Raw genomic sequence first — 17,113 nt, 5'->3', positions numbered from 1 at the left:
CTAGTAGAATGTGTCATATAAAACATCTTTTACTCTTAGTGTTGTTGAGAAAAGTTTATATTTTTAAAGTTATTTCGTGTTAAAATTGTCGTATTTCGATAATTTCAACCAATCACTGACGTCTATTGAGGTGAAAACAATTGCTGCTGTGGATTGTCAACAACATGTTGTGGCGGTGTAATGAGATCTTTTCCCTTGAATAAAATTAGTGCCGTTGTTTGTCAACAACATCTATCGGCGGTACTGTTATGACATCATTCATGTGTTTGTACTGGTTTTAGCTTTGGGGTTTTAGGGTTATGAGTACTTTTGCCAAATTTGGTGAAAATCTGTTCAATACACTGCCACAAATTTTTCACCTGATTTGGCAAAAGTACTCATAACCCTAAAACCCTAAAGCTAAAACCAGTAGAAATGCATGAACGATGTCATAAATAACAGGACTGCCGATAGTTGTTATTGACAAACAACGGCCCTAGTTTTATTCAAGGGAAAAGATCCCATTACACCGCCACAACGTGTTGTTGACAATCCACAGCAGTAATTGTTTTCACCTCAATAGACGTCAGTGATTGGTTGAAATTACTGAAAAACGACCACTTTTAACGTGAAATAACTTCGAATATATACATTTTTCTCTGTTCTATTAAACAAAATATACAAGTATATGAAGTTTTAAAATGTTTCGATAGAAAACGCACTAAATAAAAAATGGTGTCCGCCAAATCAGAAAGATCCAAGACTAGTTCAGTCCTTACTATTCCACTCAGGCGAAGAGTACGAAGCTGAGGGGAGCAGAACACTTGTGACCCTGAGATATCTGCTAGTGATAAAGAAGGGTTTACAATACTGCAATGGATTCAGAAGGGCCTGCAAAACTTCTGAGTAGCTTCTGTAGTTTCTACATGAAGCAGAGCATCTCTGATGTTTATTTCACCTAATCCAGACTTTTAGCCCAGTGCTGCCACTCTGCCCATATTGTTTCTGTTGGCATTAAAAACTGCAAGTTCAATCTCCACGTGGCTACAACCTTAGGAATTTGGAAGGCCTGCGTAGACTCTTATCATTGCTTTGCTTCCTCCTTTGACTACAAAACAAACTAGAAAAGCATTCGGAGAGCGCAGATCTCTGCCAAGCAGCTCATTTTAAGATAGATACGCGAGTAAAATTACTAATAGAGAAACGAAAATAAACTTTGAAAACAGCAACGCCACCATAGGTTAGGTGGAAATGATGAACGTGTTTTCAAGGGAGATAATCAAAGAACTTAACATTGTAATACTTCATGTAAAGTAAATATAACAAAAGAAAAATCCTTCAAGAATCCATAAAAATTCCCGGATCACTACCAAAATTTCATCGTCAGTTCCTTGTGTCATTACCAACTTTTCCTGCAAATTTCATCAAATACTGTTCACAACTTTTTGAGTTATTTTGCACACAGACGGACAAACCAACACCGATGAAAACATAACCTTCTTCCTTGGCGGAGATAATAAAATCAAGTAAAAAGGTTATGGACCAAAATAAAACAAGTTTTAAGTGACAGCATGTTGTTAATTGAGTACAAATATTTATTTTATTGATAACATGATGATAAAAGGCTGAAATAAAGCTTGAGCTAATGTAAGAGAATTAAAAACAAGAAAATCAGGAATGTTAATCATTGTGACGAAGTAAACACGTTTAAGTAAATATATTTCAACATGTGGCTGTGTGGTAAAACGTTTGCTTCCAAACCACATAGTTACAGATTCAGCTCCACCGCGTGGCACCTTGGGCAAGTATTTTCTATTCTAGCCTTGGGCTGACCAAATCCTTGTGAGTGGATTTGGTAGATGGAAACTGAAAGAAGCCCGTCGTGTATATGTATATATATGTATGTGTGTGTATATGTTTGTGTCTGTGTTTGTCCCCCCAAATTCGCTTGACAACCGATGCTGGTGTATTTACATCCCTGTAACTTAGCGGTTTGGCAATAGAGACCGATAGAATAAGTACTAGGCTTCCAAAGAATAAGTCCTGGGTTTGATTTGCTCGACTAAAGGCTGTGCTCCAGTTTGGCCGCAGTCAAATGACTGAAACAAGTAAAAGAGTAAAAAGAGAGTATGTGGCTGTGTGGTAAAACGTTTGCTACCCAACCACATAGTTACAGGTTCAGCTCCACTGTGTGGCACCTTGGGCAAGTGTTTTCTATTATAGCCGTGAGCTGACCAAATTCTTGTGAGTGGATTTGGTAGATGGAAACTGAAAGAAGCCCATTGTGCATGTGTTTTTGTATGAGTATTTGTCCTCCCGCACCACCTGACAGCTGGAGTTGCTGTGTTTACTCCCCATGAGCCAAACATTTTAACTTCTTTACCTCACAGCCGTATCTAGTTAAGAGAAAATAGATCAAAGCCAGCAATTCTTTGAAGTTTGTCAAAAACAATAACTCGAAAAGCACATTTCAGAACAATTCTTTTGTAAAAGAAATGGAACGAATGATAGCAAAGGAATTTTTCTCTTGATTTTCACTTTGAGCCCTATATCAAATGTAATGCTTATTTAATCATACTGTCTTTAATTAATCATGCATTATAATGATGTGTTTGGTTTTAAAATGACATTGTAGGATAGGTGTGAGAGGCTGGATCTGGCTAGTTTGAACATAAAACAGGTAGAATAGTTGGAGCAGATTTGGCTGGTTTAAATGCTAAAGAATGACACTTTTAGCATTCGGATTACTATATAAAATGTAATGCTTATTTAATCATGTTTTTTTAATTAATCATGCATTATCTCATTGATTTGAGATTTTGATGTTTGCTTACTTTTAGAATGGTGGATACGCAATGGCCCAGTGGTTAAGGTAGCGGAGTCGCGGTCATAGGATCGCGGTTTGTGTTTATTATGCTGGTGTGTTTATGTCCCCGTCACTTAGCGGTTCGGCAAAAGAGCCTGATTGAATAAGTACTAGGCTTACAAAGAATAAGTCCCGGGGTCGATTTGCTCGATTAAAGGCGGTGCTCCAGCATGGCCACACTCAAATGACTGACACAAATAAAAGAGTAAAAGAGATACAGTTACAACTGTGATCACACATTTGATGGAAATAAATAGATGTGATTCAAGAGGAAACAGCTGGGATTTACCCTAACTACCTACATATGTATATATTGTATTTCTTTTAAGATTGTTTGTGTTGACCCTTGGCAGATTGCCGTTATAGCTCGGGGTGGGGAAACTTTTTAGTACCGCGGGCAAAAATTTCCAAGAAAAAAGGGTCTGCAGCAGGATCACAAGTTCTAACTCTTATATTTGTGTAGAACTTGTATATCATCATCTTCGTCATTGTTTAACGTCCGCTTTCCATGCTAGCATGGGCTGGACGATTTGACCGAGGACCGGTAAACCAGATGGCTACACCAGGCTCCAATCTGAATTGGCAGAGTTTCTACAGCTGGATGCCCTTTCTAACATATATCTATGTATAATTCGATATACATTAATAAAGATAAATTTAACATATTAACACGTAACATCTTCATTAATGCCACCACCGAATTTAGGACATTTATATTACATATGAGGTATTCTATAGTTTACAGATAGTGTAGTTGGGTCTCAAGGGGGTGGTACAAACCTAGCAATATGTGTTTTATAATGAAAACAAAATTTCCATTCAAATAGCAATTGCCAGATGAGTTTCTGTTCAAGTCTAAATGTTTTAAGTCGTAGTGGAAAGATGACCTAGTGTCGCAAAGAGGTTTACGAGTATTGTATAAATTTTATAATTGAAAAGTTGACTATATTTTGTACATACGAGTATTCCAGCCTGCAGGGGGTTTCCCCACCCTTGTTACAGTTTGTCAAGCCCTACACTGTTACTGCAGCCTGAACCATTCGAGTGGTTTGAGCAAGCTGAAATGTAAATATTTGAGTGCTTTTATTTGATTTTATTTTTCTCTCTTTCTCTTTCCAGATTGATCATAGATGGTTACAAAAAGAGTCTTGAAGAATCCGATTTGTGGGATCTACCTAAACATTTACAATATAGTCGAAGTGTTCCGGAATTCAAACGTTATTGGGCCAAAGAATTATCAAAGCAAAAAATGTAAATCCTCTTTTGTTTGTTCTTTTTCTGAAATATGTTAACCACTTTGATTTTAAATCCATTTTATATTTTCCAATATTAAATATATTAGTAAGACAACAGGGCAATGCTGTTAGTAGGAAAGGTTAGAAAGACCGCGAGCTGGCAGAAACGTTAGCACACCGGGCGAAATGCTGAGCAGTATTTCGCCTGTTACGTTGTGAGTTCAAATTCCACCAAGGTCGACTTTGCCTTTCATCCTTTCGGGGTCGATAAATTAAGTACCAGTTATGCACTGGGGTCAATGTAATCGACTTAATCACTTTGTCTGTCTTTGTTTGTCCCCTCTGTGGGCAATAAAGAAATAAGGAAAGGTTAGAAAAGTAAAGGAAGAGGATGAAATACTGTAACTGAATACATTAAAAGAGGTTAAGAGAAGTGAAAAGCAGTTAACAAGAAAAAAGAGCTTCCCTTAATTTATTCAGTTAGAACATTCCACCCTCCTCCTTCACCTTCCCAACCTCTTTTACTAATGGTGTTATTCTGTTGTCTTACTATACTATACTATACTATACCATGTTGCCTGACATACACCAGCACATTATATTATGACTATATAGGGCTCACCAAACTACAGCCCGTAGGCTGGATCAGGCCTGCGGGGTCGGTTCATCCGGCCCGCCATCGCATTGTACCTTTTGTGTAAGTACCTGCAATGAGAGTTCATTTGCCGCTGGTGCGACATCAGTGTTTGGAACAATTTATGTCTTTGAGCAAACATTTTCAAAAATGATGTATGTGAAGTCAGCACATCGAACACGGTTGACTGAACATTTGAAAGCAATTCTCTTGGTTGGATGCAGTAATTCCAAAGCAAATATTATCTTAAAAGCTAAACACCAGTTTCACAAATCTGATCAACCTTTTTTGCTGCTTAGTTTGTGAGGTTCGGATATGTGCGCACTGGGTGTGATGTAACTATCTTTTTCAACGTAACATGGCAGTCCTGGTTTAGGACTGTAGTAACGCCGTGCGCATGCGTAGTCTCACGCATGCGTGGAATTAAACAAGCAAGCTTTCCCGCTTAATTCTATCTCTTTCTTGCTGGCCAGCAATAGAGCATGGACGTGTCAAACAGTGTCTCCAACATTCCAACCTGGAGACAGTCTCTTTACGTGTATAGCTGTCACTCTCCATCTTTAGGACTTACACTCGACAGCTCGCTCACATCTACATAACAACGTCCCAACAACTATGCTCACGCACACAGGAGCTGTAACAACAAGTGCTAAAGATGTATATATTTACCACCTAAATAAAGTGTTGTTTAAGTTGATAGTCTGGAGTTCAGCGTTCCGTTATATTCCATTAATTTTATATAGGAAAGTCAGGTATACATCTAATGATGTATAACCAACTTTCCTATAGGACTAATGTTGCTGTAATTTAGCCCCAGGAGATCATCTCCAGCTGGCTATATGACACGATCTGTCCCCCTATATTTTCGAACAAGGGAATCTAGCACCCCTCTCAGCTCAAAACAATATCTGTGTATCGCGATTTCCAGGTTATTTCCCTTTATTATGAAGTAATAGGTGCAGGCATGGCTCTGTGGTTAAGAAGCTTGCTTCCTAACCATGTGGTCTTGGGTTCAGTCCCACTGTGCAGCACCTCCGCCTCTGCCTCTCTCCGCATATGCCTCTCTTCTTCTCCGCTTCTCTTCCTCTCTGCCTCTCTCCCTCTCCGCATATGCCTCTCTTCTTCTCCGCTTCTCTCCCTCTCTGCCTCTCTCCCTCTCCACCTCTGCCTCTCTCCCTCTCCGCCTCTGCCTCTCTCCACCTCCGCCTCTCTCTCCATATTTGTTATTCAAATAAAAGTATTGTTTTTTTTTTTGTCACCATTTCATTTCTGTTAAGACTTGATACAAGGCACAACTAAAGAGTTAAACTTAGTATTAAAGAAATGTAACAGATGCATTTCTGTAGAAGTATAACTCGTATACCTGCTTCAGATATGTTTTGGTTCCATGTGCCGATATGTGCAGCATCAAGGAATTTCTGAGAGTTACTTTAGGCTAAAATAATCTCTAGTTCCAACTACTCTCAGACAAATGGTTGGATGTGCAGGTGTGTGTGATGTAGAGGAATTAAGAAATCGCTTACCATAGGCTGGATTACTTAATGCTAAAATAATCTTCAGCGCCAATTACTCTCACACAAATTCCTTCTGTCTTTATTTTCACATTTAATTCAATATTTTATTTTGTATTTTTATGCATTTAGAGAATCTTGCCGTGTTGAGCCTGTATCGGAGCCTGATTCGGAGACCACTCCACTTCTTCGCAACACAGAAGATACAACATTCACAGATCCTCAACCAAAGAAAGGCTCGACCAAACCTTCTTTGTTGCGGACATTATTTGCTGTGAACTGGTTCTATTTTGTCATTTCTCAGCTAGTCAAACTCTTGTATGATTTACTACAGTTCGTCAGTCCACAAATTCTCAGGTTCGTTTTTATTAAATTACTGTGATTTCTTATAAATTATTGAATTGCCGCATAAAAAGCACCCAGTACATTCCGTTGAGTTGTTTGCATTAGGAAGGGCACTAAGCTGTAGAAACCATGTCAAAGAAGACATTGGAATCGGCAGTCCTCTGGCTCATCTGTTCTTGTCAAACTGTCCAACCCATGCCAGCTCGGGAAAGGGGACGTTAAGTGATGTTGTTGATGATGTTTAGTTTTTGTTTCTGTCATCAGACTGTGGCCATGCTGAAGCACTGCCTGAAGAGATCAAACAAATTGACCCAAGTACTAATTTTTTTAAAACCTGGTGCTTGTTCTGTCAGTCTCTTTTGCCAAACTGTTAAGTTACACAGATGTAAGCAAACTATGATTGTCAAGCAATGGTGGCACACACATACATATGCATTCATGTAGACTTCTTTATGCAACTGTCCCTGTTCATCCCTATCCCATAAGCATACCAGCACAGTCTCCTACATGCAGTGTGCAAGAGACGAGACTGGTCTCCTACATGCAGTGTGCAAGAGACTGGTTTGATCATGTGATGAGGATGGTTGCATAAAGAAGTGCTGATCACTTAAAGTGGAAGGAAGTTGTGGAAGAGGAAAACATGGGACAAAGTTTTGAAGGCTAATCTCAAGACGCTGAACCTAATGAAGGTGATGACAGATGACTAAAATATGTGGCACATTGTTGTAATCAAGAAGACCTGCCTACCCCAACAAAATTGCAATCCTAAAACCAAGGTGCCACGTAAAGTGTTGGTATGGGTGTTGGTTCCATGTAAAAACCACCCAGTTCATGCTGTGAAGTGGTTGACATTAGGAAGGGCATCCAGCCATAGGAATCTAACAAAAACAGACTATGGAATCTGGTATGGCCCCTAGCCTTACCAGTTCGCATCAAACTGTCCAACCCATGCTAGCATGGAAGATGGACATTAAATTATGATGATATAAACAGACATATGTGACAGGCATCTTTCAGTTTCTGTCTACCAAATCCACTCACAAGGTTTTGGGGCCATAGTTGAAGGCACTTGCTCAAAGTGCCACACAATGGGATTGAACTCGAGAGCACGCGATTATAAAAGCCAGCTTCTACTCCACACAGCCATGCCTGTTGTTGTTTTTAAGAATTTATATTGTGAAATTTGATTTCTGTCAAACCATCCAAACCATCCCAGCAACTGAAAGGGGCTATGAAAAGATGATGAGAGGTTGAAAGTGGTGCCAAGTGATTGAGAATTTGGTGAGGGTCTTGTAGGAATGTTTCACATTGCCCTCCTCTGATCCACGAGAAGACTGCTTACAACTGTGATCTGTACATCTCCTCATGATGCTAATTCATAGATTAATAGACATGGCATTAACTGATGTGTGATCATCAAATCCAGATGCTGACTGTCAATCATTTGTCCAATTAATCAAGCTCGCTGTGACTCTAAATTTTAGAATTATTTCTGATGTCTTTGTTTTATATATTGATTATAGGTGTAGATAAGGCCTTAACTGGTTAAGAACTTCATTTTGCAACCATGTAGTTTTGGGTTCAGTCCCATTGCATGGCACCATAGATTAACTTTGTCTAACTATAATCCCACACTGACCATCTAAAGGAATTTGCTAGACAGAATGAAGCCCAGTATACATGTGTGTGTGTGCGTGTGTGTTTATGAAGCATTATTAATACAAAAGGGTAATCATTATATCCAACTTAACATGGATGCCTTGTTAGAACACCAAATCCTGCATTATTAGCCTTGAGGTATCCTCTCATATAGGCGCTTGGTGCATAAAAGCACACACATAGATGGTAGCAGATGAAATTCATCTGTCACAGGCACCAGAATTCTCATATTATGTGATTTCGGTCTATTGGACCTCTTCAATGAGAAGTCACCAGTTACCTCATGCCGTCTGTATCTTTACGGATTTTATACAGAAAACAAACTGCTAACACAAATTTAGTCTAGTTTGGCCATCTTCCTGGATGTTTCAATGATTTCACATAAGCACACCATTCATCATAGTCTTCAATGCATGTTCTTAATGCATCACCATTTGCCATTCCACTGTCCTGAAGCTAATTGTCCACATAGGTTAGATGTGTTTCTTCTGTTGATTCTTCCTTCAACTGACAGCCATAAAACCAGTTGACACCAAAGTCCTTCTGGGTGCCTGATGTAGTGACCAGCAATTCTCGTTCTTCCCTGCTGGATCTTCTCCATCACTTTGGGTAGATCTTGATAAAGCTTCTCATTGGTTAAATCAGATTTCCATGTGACGTTCAGAGTCATTCTTAATATTCTTGTGTAGCAGCCATCCATCTGTTTTTCAAGCTTTTTCATGAGAGTCCAAGTTTCAGGACCATTTAACAAAACTCACCCTAAAGTCACAGTGCTAACACAAAAAAGGTAGGACACAATATCAACTTATAAACCTTTAATATCCCTTTAGCAGATTATTCTATCAAATATAATGCATATTTATTCACATCATTTTAAATTCTATATTATGCTGTGGTTTCAAGGTTTCAGTGAGGTTATTGTTTACTTTTAGAATGACATGGTGGAGTAGGTGCAAGAGGTTAGATCTGGCCACTCAGAACATAAAAAAGGTAGAATATTTTGGCCAGATATGCCCAGTTTGAATGCTAAAGGGATATACTTTATAGTATATTACAGTTTCCAAATGAAATATGGTGTCCCTTCATGTGGTTATTAAAGATTATAATCTTGTCTAAATATTTTTTGAAGATATTATTTCTCGTTTTGGTGACAAATAAATGAAATCCTTATTTTCCTTTTTCTTTTCAGTGCATTGATTGCTCACACTGAAACCCCTAATGAACCAGAATGGAAAGGCTATGTTCTTGTTCTTGTACTGTTTGCCTCAAATTTACTGCAGTCTTTCTTCTATCACCAACATTTCCAAATGACTCTTTATTTAGGAGTAAAGATCAAATCCTCGCTGATCGATTGTGTGTATCGAAAGGTAAAATATTTTGCTTTCCGAGAGAAAGTAACTGTATTAATGATGTACTTCAGGACAGTTAATTAACAGAATTGATTAGTCAGTAAAACTACAGGTGTAATCCATCTTTACGTTCTGAGTTCATCTTTGTCCATCTTTATGTTGAGTTCAAATTCTGCCAAGGTCAACTTTACCTTTTGTCCTTTCAGAGTTGATTAATTAAGTACCAGTGAAACACTGGGGTCAATGTAATTGACTAGTTCTCTCCACCACAACTTCTGGCCTTCAGTAGAAAGGATTATTATTAAGGCAGTGAGCTGCCTCAAGATTTCACCAGTGGGACTGAACCTAGATACATGTGGTTGGGAAGCAAACTTCTTACCACCCAGCCAAGCCCATTTGAGGGGAGGGGGGCATGAGTAGTTTTACTGACTAATCAATTCTGTTATTTAACTCAAACTTACTGACCTTGTGCCAAAATTTGAAATCAAGGCAGTAAGCTGGCAGAATCTTTATCTTGGTGGGTGAAATGTTTAGCAGCATTTTGTCTGTTGCTCTGAGTTCAAACTCCACCAAGGTTGGCTTTGCCTTTCATCCTTCCAGGGTCGATGTAATTGACTATCTCTCTCCTCCAATTTCAGGCCTTGTGCCTATAGTAGAAAGGATTATTATTATTATTATGATGCTGAAAGGCTCCAGATACATAAAATCATTAGTGAGTCGAACAAAATGCCTTGTGGTATTTATTTTGACTTTTTATGTTCCAAGTCCATATATCCCCACCATGGTCATCATCTCCTTTAAAGTCATGAAAGCACCAGTCTACAACTGGTATTGATGAGATCCACTAAACTCCTCCCCTCACAACTGTTAGCCTCATGCCTCTTGTTACCTGCCACAGGTAACACTTGATTGTTCTTTGGCACCCATTTACAATGATACAGAATACAATAGCCACAGTTGTCTGAAATCTAAACAATTCTTCATTTTGTCTGTACATTCCTATCCCAGTTCCTTGTTCAGCTGTGGATTTTATTTTCCATTGTTCTTTTTACCATTTAACCCTTTTGTTACCGTATTTATTCTGAGATGCTCTGTGTTTCTTTCAGTTACTTTAAATATAACAAAGAATTTCGTAAAATAACTTAGTCATTATTAAGCTAGTGTTAGGAACATAAATTGTTACTAAGGTTTGGTGGAAGATTTTAATTCGAAACTTATGAAAACAAGATATTTGTACTACAGAGCCAGAGGTGGTTTCAGCCGGGTTGGTATTGAAAGGGTTAAAAAGAAAAAAAATCAGTTATTGTTTTCATCTATACCTGAGTTTCTCCACCATGTTTTCCCTATGGCCCCATTTGCTTCTTATTTTACTCAGGTGGATCCTCAGAACCATTCAATGTTTTAAGACCATATTGTATTTTTATAATTAAAAATTATTAGGAATTGTATAAAAAAAAAAGTGTTAAAACATTTTGTGTTGTAGAAATATAAGCGGTCTATTGCTCATAAATTTCAATAACAAAATCTTACGTGGACCCCTAAGGGTCAAATGGAGCCCCTTGTTTTGAACCACTGATCTATTCCATCTTTCAAATATGTGAATCTGTATTTTTTTTTTAATATTTTCCCAGGCTTTGATGATTAATGCAGAAGCTCGTTCCCGATCTACTGTTGGTGAGATTGTCAACCTGATGGCCATTGACTGCGAACGTATTGATAACTGCATCTCCTATTTGTACTTGGTATGGTCAGGTCCGTTGCAAATAATTCTTTGTACTTATTTGTTGTGGCAGCAAGTTGGCATTGCCACGTTGGCAGGACTTGCAGTGATGTTACTTCTCATACCCATCAATGTGTTCACAACATCGAAGTCTCGTAAATACCAGATCAGACAGATGCTGCTCAAAGACTCTAGGCTGCGCCTCATGAATGAAGTTCTCTCTGGAATAAAAGTAAATATGTACTTCCTTTTTAATATTCGTCATCATCTGTCCATTTTTTCCATCCTGGGTTGGGCAGTTTGACAGGAGCTGGACAGCTGGAGAGCTGTACCAGGCTCCAGTTCTCTGTTTTGGCTTAGTTTCTATGACTGGATGCCCTTCCTAATGCCAAACACTTTACAGAATGTAGTGGGTGCTTTTTATGTGGCACCAGCACCCACAAGCCTGCAAGATTAGGATCTCTCAGCTGGAGAGGAATTCAGGGGACAAGCCTGTATGCAAGGACAACCAATGCTTTTACTTAGCTTGGCATGTCTCTTCAAATGCAGCAAACCACCAGGAGTCTCGGTTCCCTGCCATCCCCTCTATGAGTCCCAACATCTGTAGATCCTTTCTCACCATTTCGTCCCATGTCTTGCTGGGTCTACTCTTTCCACATGCTCCCTCTACAATTAGAGATCAGCACCTCCTGATGCAACTGTCTTCATTTATATGCATTACATGGCCATACCAGTGCAGTCTTCTCTCTCACATACTGCATCAGATGCTATGTATACCCAGTTTTTCTCTCAAATCACTTACACTCTGTCATATAAGCATACTGACATTACTCATCCAGCAGAGCATACTGGATTCATTTCTTTCAAGTCTTCACATATCCTTTTTCAATAAGTCAGCACTTGTTGTGACTTATGGAATCAAATATGACATTAGGTTGCTTATTGCTTAATGATATTTTTCCCCATTACACCTCAATTTCTAAACTGCCCTGGTTCTCCATGTTATTTGCTACTCAACATCATCCTCATCATCGTTTAACGTCCGCTTTCCTTGCTAGCATGGGTTGGACGATTTGACTGAGGACTGGTGAAAACCAGATGGCTACACCAGGCTCCAATCTGATTTGGTAGTTTCTACAGCTGGATGCCCTTCCTAATGCCAACCACTCGGAGAATGTAGTGGGTGCTTTTACGTGCCACCGGCACGAAGGCCAGTCAGGGGGTACTAGCATGAGACAGAATTAGAAATTAGGATTTGAAATTAACCCTTTAGCATTTAAACTGGCCCCCAAATATTCTATTTGCTTTATGTTCAAACCAGCCATGGCTGCATGTTTTTGGCAAGGTATGTCACTGACCAAGGGAAACGTTTAACCTGCTTGAAGATAAACATTGTTTTACTCCACAACAAACTTAGTGTTTAAACTCATAAATATTTTCACCTGTAAATATATACTCATATTCTAAGCTAATTAATTAGTTTTCTGTTTTAATTTTCTTTGTAGCAGGGTATTTTAGTATTTAACAATAAAACGGAGGAAATGTTGGATGACTGAGAAGAGTATCAAGAAAAATGTACTCCGTCCAATTAGAAATAAGTATCATTAATATATACAAAACTTAGAAAAGGGCTACTTAGTTTCATGCTGTAGAGATACCATAAATTGGCAGATTTATATACATAGCATGAGTCTTCAAGCAATCTTTCAGGTTTAGTGCATACCACTGGACCTATTTGAAAACCACGATGCTGGTCTATGAGAAAAACAAGAAAAATGTGAAGAAGGTTAATGCAAGAAGTGGAGCCAGAAGAAAAAGAAATCCAATACCTTCATCCTCTATCTTATTGAAACAAGTAAAAGGATAAAATCAAAAGAAAAAATAGAAGGCAAAGAAAAGCATTTGATCAAAATGATTAAAGCCAGATCAATCATTCATAGTAAGACAATGAATGATTAAAGATTGAGTGATTTGATTTTCTTTTTTATTTTTTTTACTTTATTCAGATTCTTAAACTCTATGCCTGGGAAGGATCTCTCGAGAAAAAAATTCTTAAGATCAGGCATCAAGAACTGGCAGTCCTTCGAAAAGCTGCATACCTTAATGCCTTTTCTACTTTCTGCTGGCTTTGTGCTCCATTTCTCGTAAGTACTCACAAATTCTTGGTTAACATTTATTGTTCTGTCTTTTACATGACAAATAAAATATCTTGGACATTATTTTTTCCCTTTAATAAATGACTTTATACAATTAAACAAAACATTTGAATGCTTTCATCTTTTATTATGATTACTGTTAAACAATTAAAATTCTTAATTATATCAATATAATCCATTATATATGGATGGGGGTGGGCTGAAAAGTTCAAAGGCTATTCATGAAGGAGTGATGCTAGAGCTGTGAAATTTTGCATGCTTTAATTTCAACCCTTATTATTAATAACTGTATTGTTTCTTTCCAATTAAATTAATATCTGACTGTTCAGACTTCAAAAGTAACTGGTGGTGACTGCTCTTGACAATGGACAAAATTTGGCATTGTGGTATTAAATACCTGCAGAAAAATGGGTTTAGCCCCCAAGGACATTCATGCTGACATGGTTGCTACATTAGGGAGCGATGCTCCATCTTTATCAACAGTGCAAAAGTGGGCAGCTGAGCTAAGGAGGGAAAGGGAGAGTTTTGAAGATGGCTCAAGATCTGGACATCCTGCAACTGCCACCACCAAGAAAAACATTGCTCGTGTTCTCCACATAGTGATGGATGACAAGCGATTGACTATAAGTCAAATAGCCAATGCTATTAGCATATCCCATGAGAGTTAAGAATGCTCTGCACAATGAACTTAGCACGGCAAAAGTTTCTGCTTGGTGACTGCCACATTTTTTTGACACCTGATCAAAAGCACACCAGGTTAATCACATCACATCACAAGGAAATCTGATATTGTTTGAGGCAAATCCACCTTGTTTCCCCTGAGTGTTTCCCAATCCAGGATGAGTGCTGGCTTCATCCCTTTGAGCCAGAGACAATCCATACAGTGAAAACACCTCGCTTCACATGCTCCAAAGAGGGCCAAGGTTGTTTCATCTGTAGGGAAGGTGATGGCCTCAGTTTTTGGGGGATCCAAAAGGCATTGTGCTTATTGACTACCATGTAATTTATGCATTTTTTCACAAAAATAAAAACTTGAGGGGTGCGTAAATTACATGAGTAGATCATTTCCAGAATTTTTTTTAGAATTTTTTTTTTTTTAAATACTCTTTTACTTGTTTCAGTCATTTGAATGTACAAGGCATAAACCGCCTTTGAATGTACAAGGCATAAACATTCATACCAGAGGTTGACTCATTTAATATCAGAATAGGTTGTTTTTACAGAAAAAATAAGGGCTTAAATATAATGAAGTTGACTTTTTTTATGCTGGACAGTGTAATGCTTAATTTTTCTGTATAAATTTACTAAAACCATTAATGTTTATTGGTAATTAAGCTTAATTTGCAATACCCATCAGCTTTGTTTTGTTGATAATTCTTAACATTTCTTGTGATCATGATTTGAGAAAACATATAGCAGTGTGCTAAAGATCAGACATAATCTCTTGTGGGCAAGAAATGTAAAATAAAGTTCATTATAAACAACACAAACACTTTGTAATTTAATAGCTTTCAATGTGATACTTGTTAAACAGAAATTATTTTTATTTAATGAAAATTTAATATAATCTAATCAGAAGTAAAATTATGCTAAATACAACTAAATTGAAAACCTTTTCCCCCCTGGCCATAACGGCAATTCTGAAAACTTCTGGGTGCAAATTTTATATGAGTAGAAGCTTTTTTAACAAATTTTATCCTGGAAATCACCTGTGTAAATTACATAGGTTTTTATGGACTCTTCAAAAGGACCACACCATCGATGGAGAGTACTATGCCAACTTGTTGATACATTTACAAAAGACAGTGCCCCAGCATGGCCACAGTCTGGCTGAAACAAAAGATAACGTACCATATTCTTCCCTCTGTGTAAATTTATGCGCCACCTGCTGACAGTTTAGTTGACCTGAAGTTCATAAGAATTTCCTTCTAAAACTACTTTAAGCTTACAGTTGTCATGCATGCTTAACTGGTGAATAAGTTGACAGGCAACATGGAATATAATCATTTTTATTAACGTTTTATAGACTTTCCGCCACATGTTAAACTAATGGCAGTTTTGTTAATTCAGTGAAGTTCATTATATAGTTGCAAGCATGGCTGTGTGGTAATAATTTTGCCTTCCGAACACATGGTTCCAGGTTCAGTCCTACTGAGTGTTACCTTGAGCAATTGTCTTCTACTATAGCCTTGGGCTGACCAAAGCCTTGTGAGTGAAACTGGTAGACAGAAACTGAAAGAAGCCCATTGCGTCTGTGTTTGTCCCTCACCACGAGTTTGACAACTGCTGTTGGTGTGTTTGCATCCCCATAACGTAGCGCTTCAGCAAAAGAGACTGATTGAATAAGAAATAAGCATTTGGGTCTTATGCTGGAACAAGTAAAAGAATATCTTTTACCGTGTTTCAGTCATTAGAATGTGGCCATGCTGGGGCACCACCTTGAGGGGGATTTTTTTTTTTTTTAATAATACATCAAACTTACAGCTGATATAGATTGCCATTGATTAATTTTGCAATTTTACTTTGGAATTTTCTCTTTTATTTCAAAGGTAACGGTTGCCACCTTTGCTACTTACGTCCTTCATAAAGACGATCATTACATCGATGCACAGACTGCCTTTGTGTCTCTCTCACTTTTCAACATCCTGCGGCTGCCAATTAATCTGCTTCCAATGGCAATTCCTTTTCTTGTCCAGGTAAGACACTTTCCTGAAATTCTTGTGTGTCTTTTTTACATTTCGCTGTTTTATTGGTTACAAGATGATGGTGCCAGGTAAAACAAAGTGCTGGTGCCATATAAAAAAAGTGCTGGTGCCATGTAACAAAAACGCACTGGTGCCATGTAAAAAGAAGTGCTGGTGCCATATAAAAAATGCACTGGTGCCATATAAAAAAGTGCTGGTGCCATATAAAAACGCACTGGTGCCATATAAAAAAACGCTCGTACCATGTAAAAAAAAAAGGTACTGGTGCTATATAAAAAAGTGCTGTAATCGACTTACCCCCTCCCCCAAAATTGCTGGCCTTGTACCAAAATCTGAAACTCTTATTTGTAGTTCCATGTGTGTTCTTTGAGATATTCCAAAATGGAATTAGTTTAAAATTATTTTTGACCAAATCTTTTCCAGGCTCATGTTGCAGTGACACGTTTATCAAAATTCCTTACTTCTGATGAAATAAACTCTGACAACGTGAATAAATTTCACTCTGATGGTAAGTAAATAATATTTTGGATAAACACATTTATTTGCTAATAATCCAACATGGGATGGAAACTGAAAAATTTGTTATACTGAGGGTGCATGCAAGGTTGTGTGGCTTCAGGTTAAGTTCCTCTGTTACCTTAGGTCAGGGGTTCTCTCCTGGGGTCCGTATAAGATTTAGTTTTTAAGTTATGTGCCATAAATCAATTATACGTCTACAGTATTCTTTTATTCTTGCTTCACTCATTTGACTGTGGCCATGCTGGAGCACTGCCTTTAGTCGAGCAAATCAACCCCAGGACTTATTCTTTGTAAGCCTAATACTTATTCTATTGGTCTCTTTTGCCAAACTGCTAAGGTACGGGAACATAAACGCACCAGCATTGATTGTCAAGTGATGGGGTGGGGGAACAAGCACGTGCACACACACATATATTTATATATATATATATATAT

General features: G+C 38.0%; 1 protein-coding gene across 1 annotated transcript in view; it reads left to right on the top strand.

The window, feature by feature from the left end:
• Positions 1–17,113, top strand: part of LOC106876830 (multidrug resistance-associated protein 1-like) — a 54,222-nt gene that overhangs the window by 18,859 nt on the left and 18,250 nt on the right. Inside the window, exons 7-13 of the mRNA XM_014925546.2 lie at positions 3,965–4,096; positions 6,358–6,582; positions 9,419–9,596; positions 11,210–11,530; positions 13,305–13,442; positions 16,004–16,150; positions 16,583–16,667. Coding sequence (XP_014781032.1) covers positions 3,965–4,096; positions 6,358–6,582; positions 9,419–9,596; positions 11,210–11,530; positions 13,305–13,442; positions 16,004–16,150; positions 16,583–16,667 — 1,226 coding nt within the window. The remainder of the gene's footprint in view (positions 1–3,964; positions 4,097–6,357; positions 6,583–9,418; positions 9,597–11,209; positions 11,531–13,304; positions 13,443–16,003; positions 16,151–16,582; positions 16,668–17,113) is intronic.

Source organism: Octopus bimaculoides, chromosome 22 (genome assembly GCF_001194135.2).
Source record: "Octopus bimaculoides isolate UCB-OBI-ISO-001 chromosome 22, ASM119413v2, whole genome shotgun sequence".
Taxonomy (NCBI): domain Eukaryota; kingdom Metazoa; phylum Mollusca; class Cephalopoda; order Octopoda; family Octopodidae; genus Octopus; species Octopus bimaculoides.
Note: the sequence above shows the minus strand (reverse complement) of the source record. Positions and strands in the feature narration are given on the sequence as shown.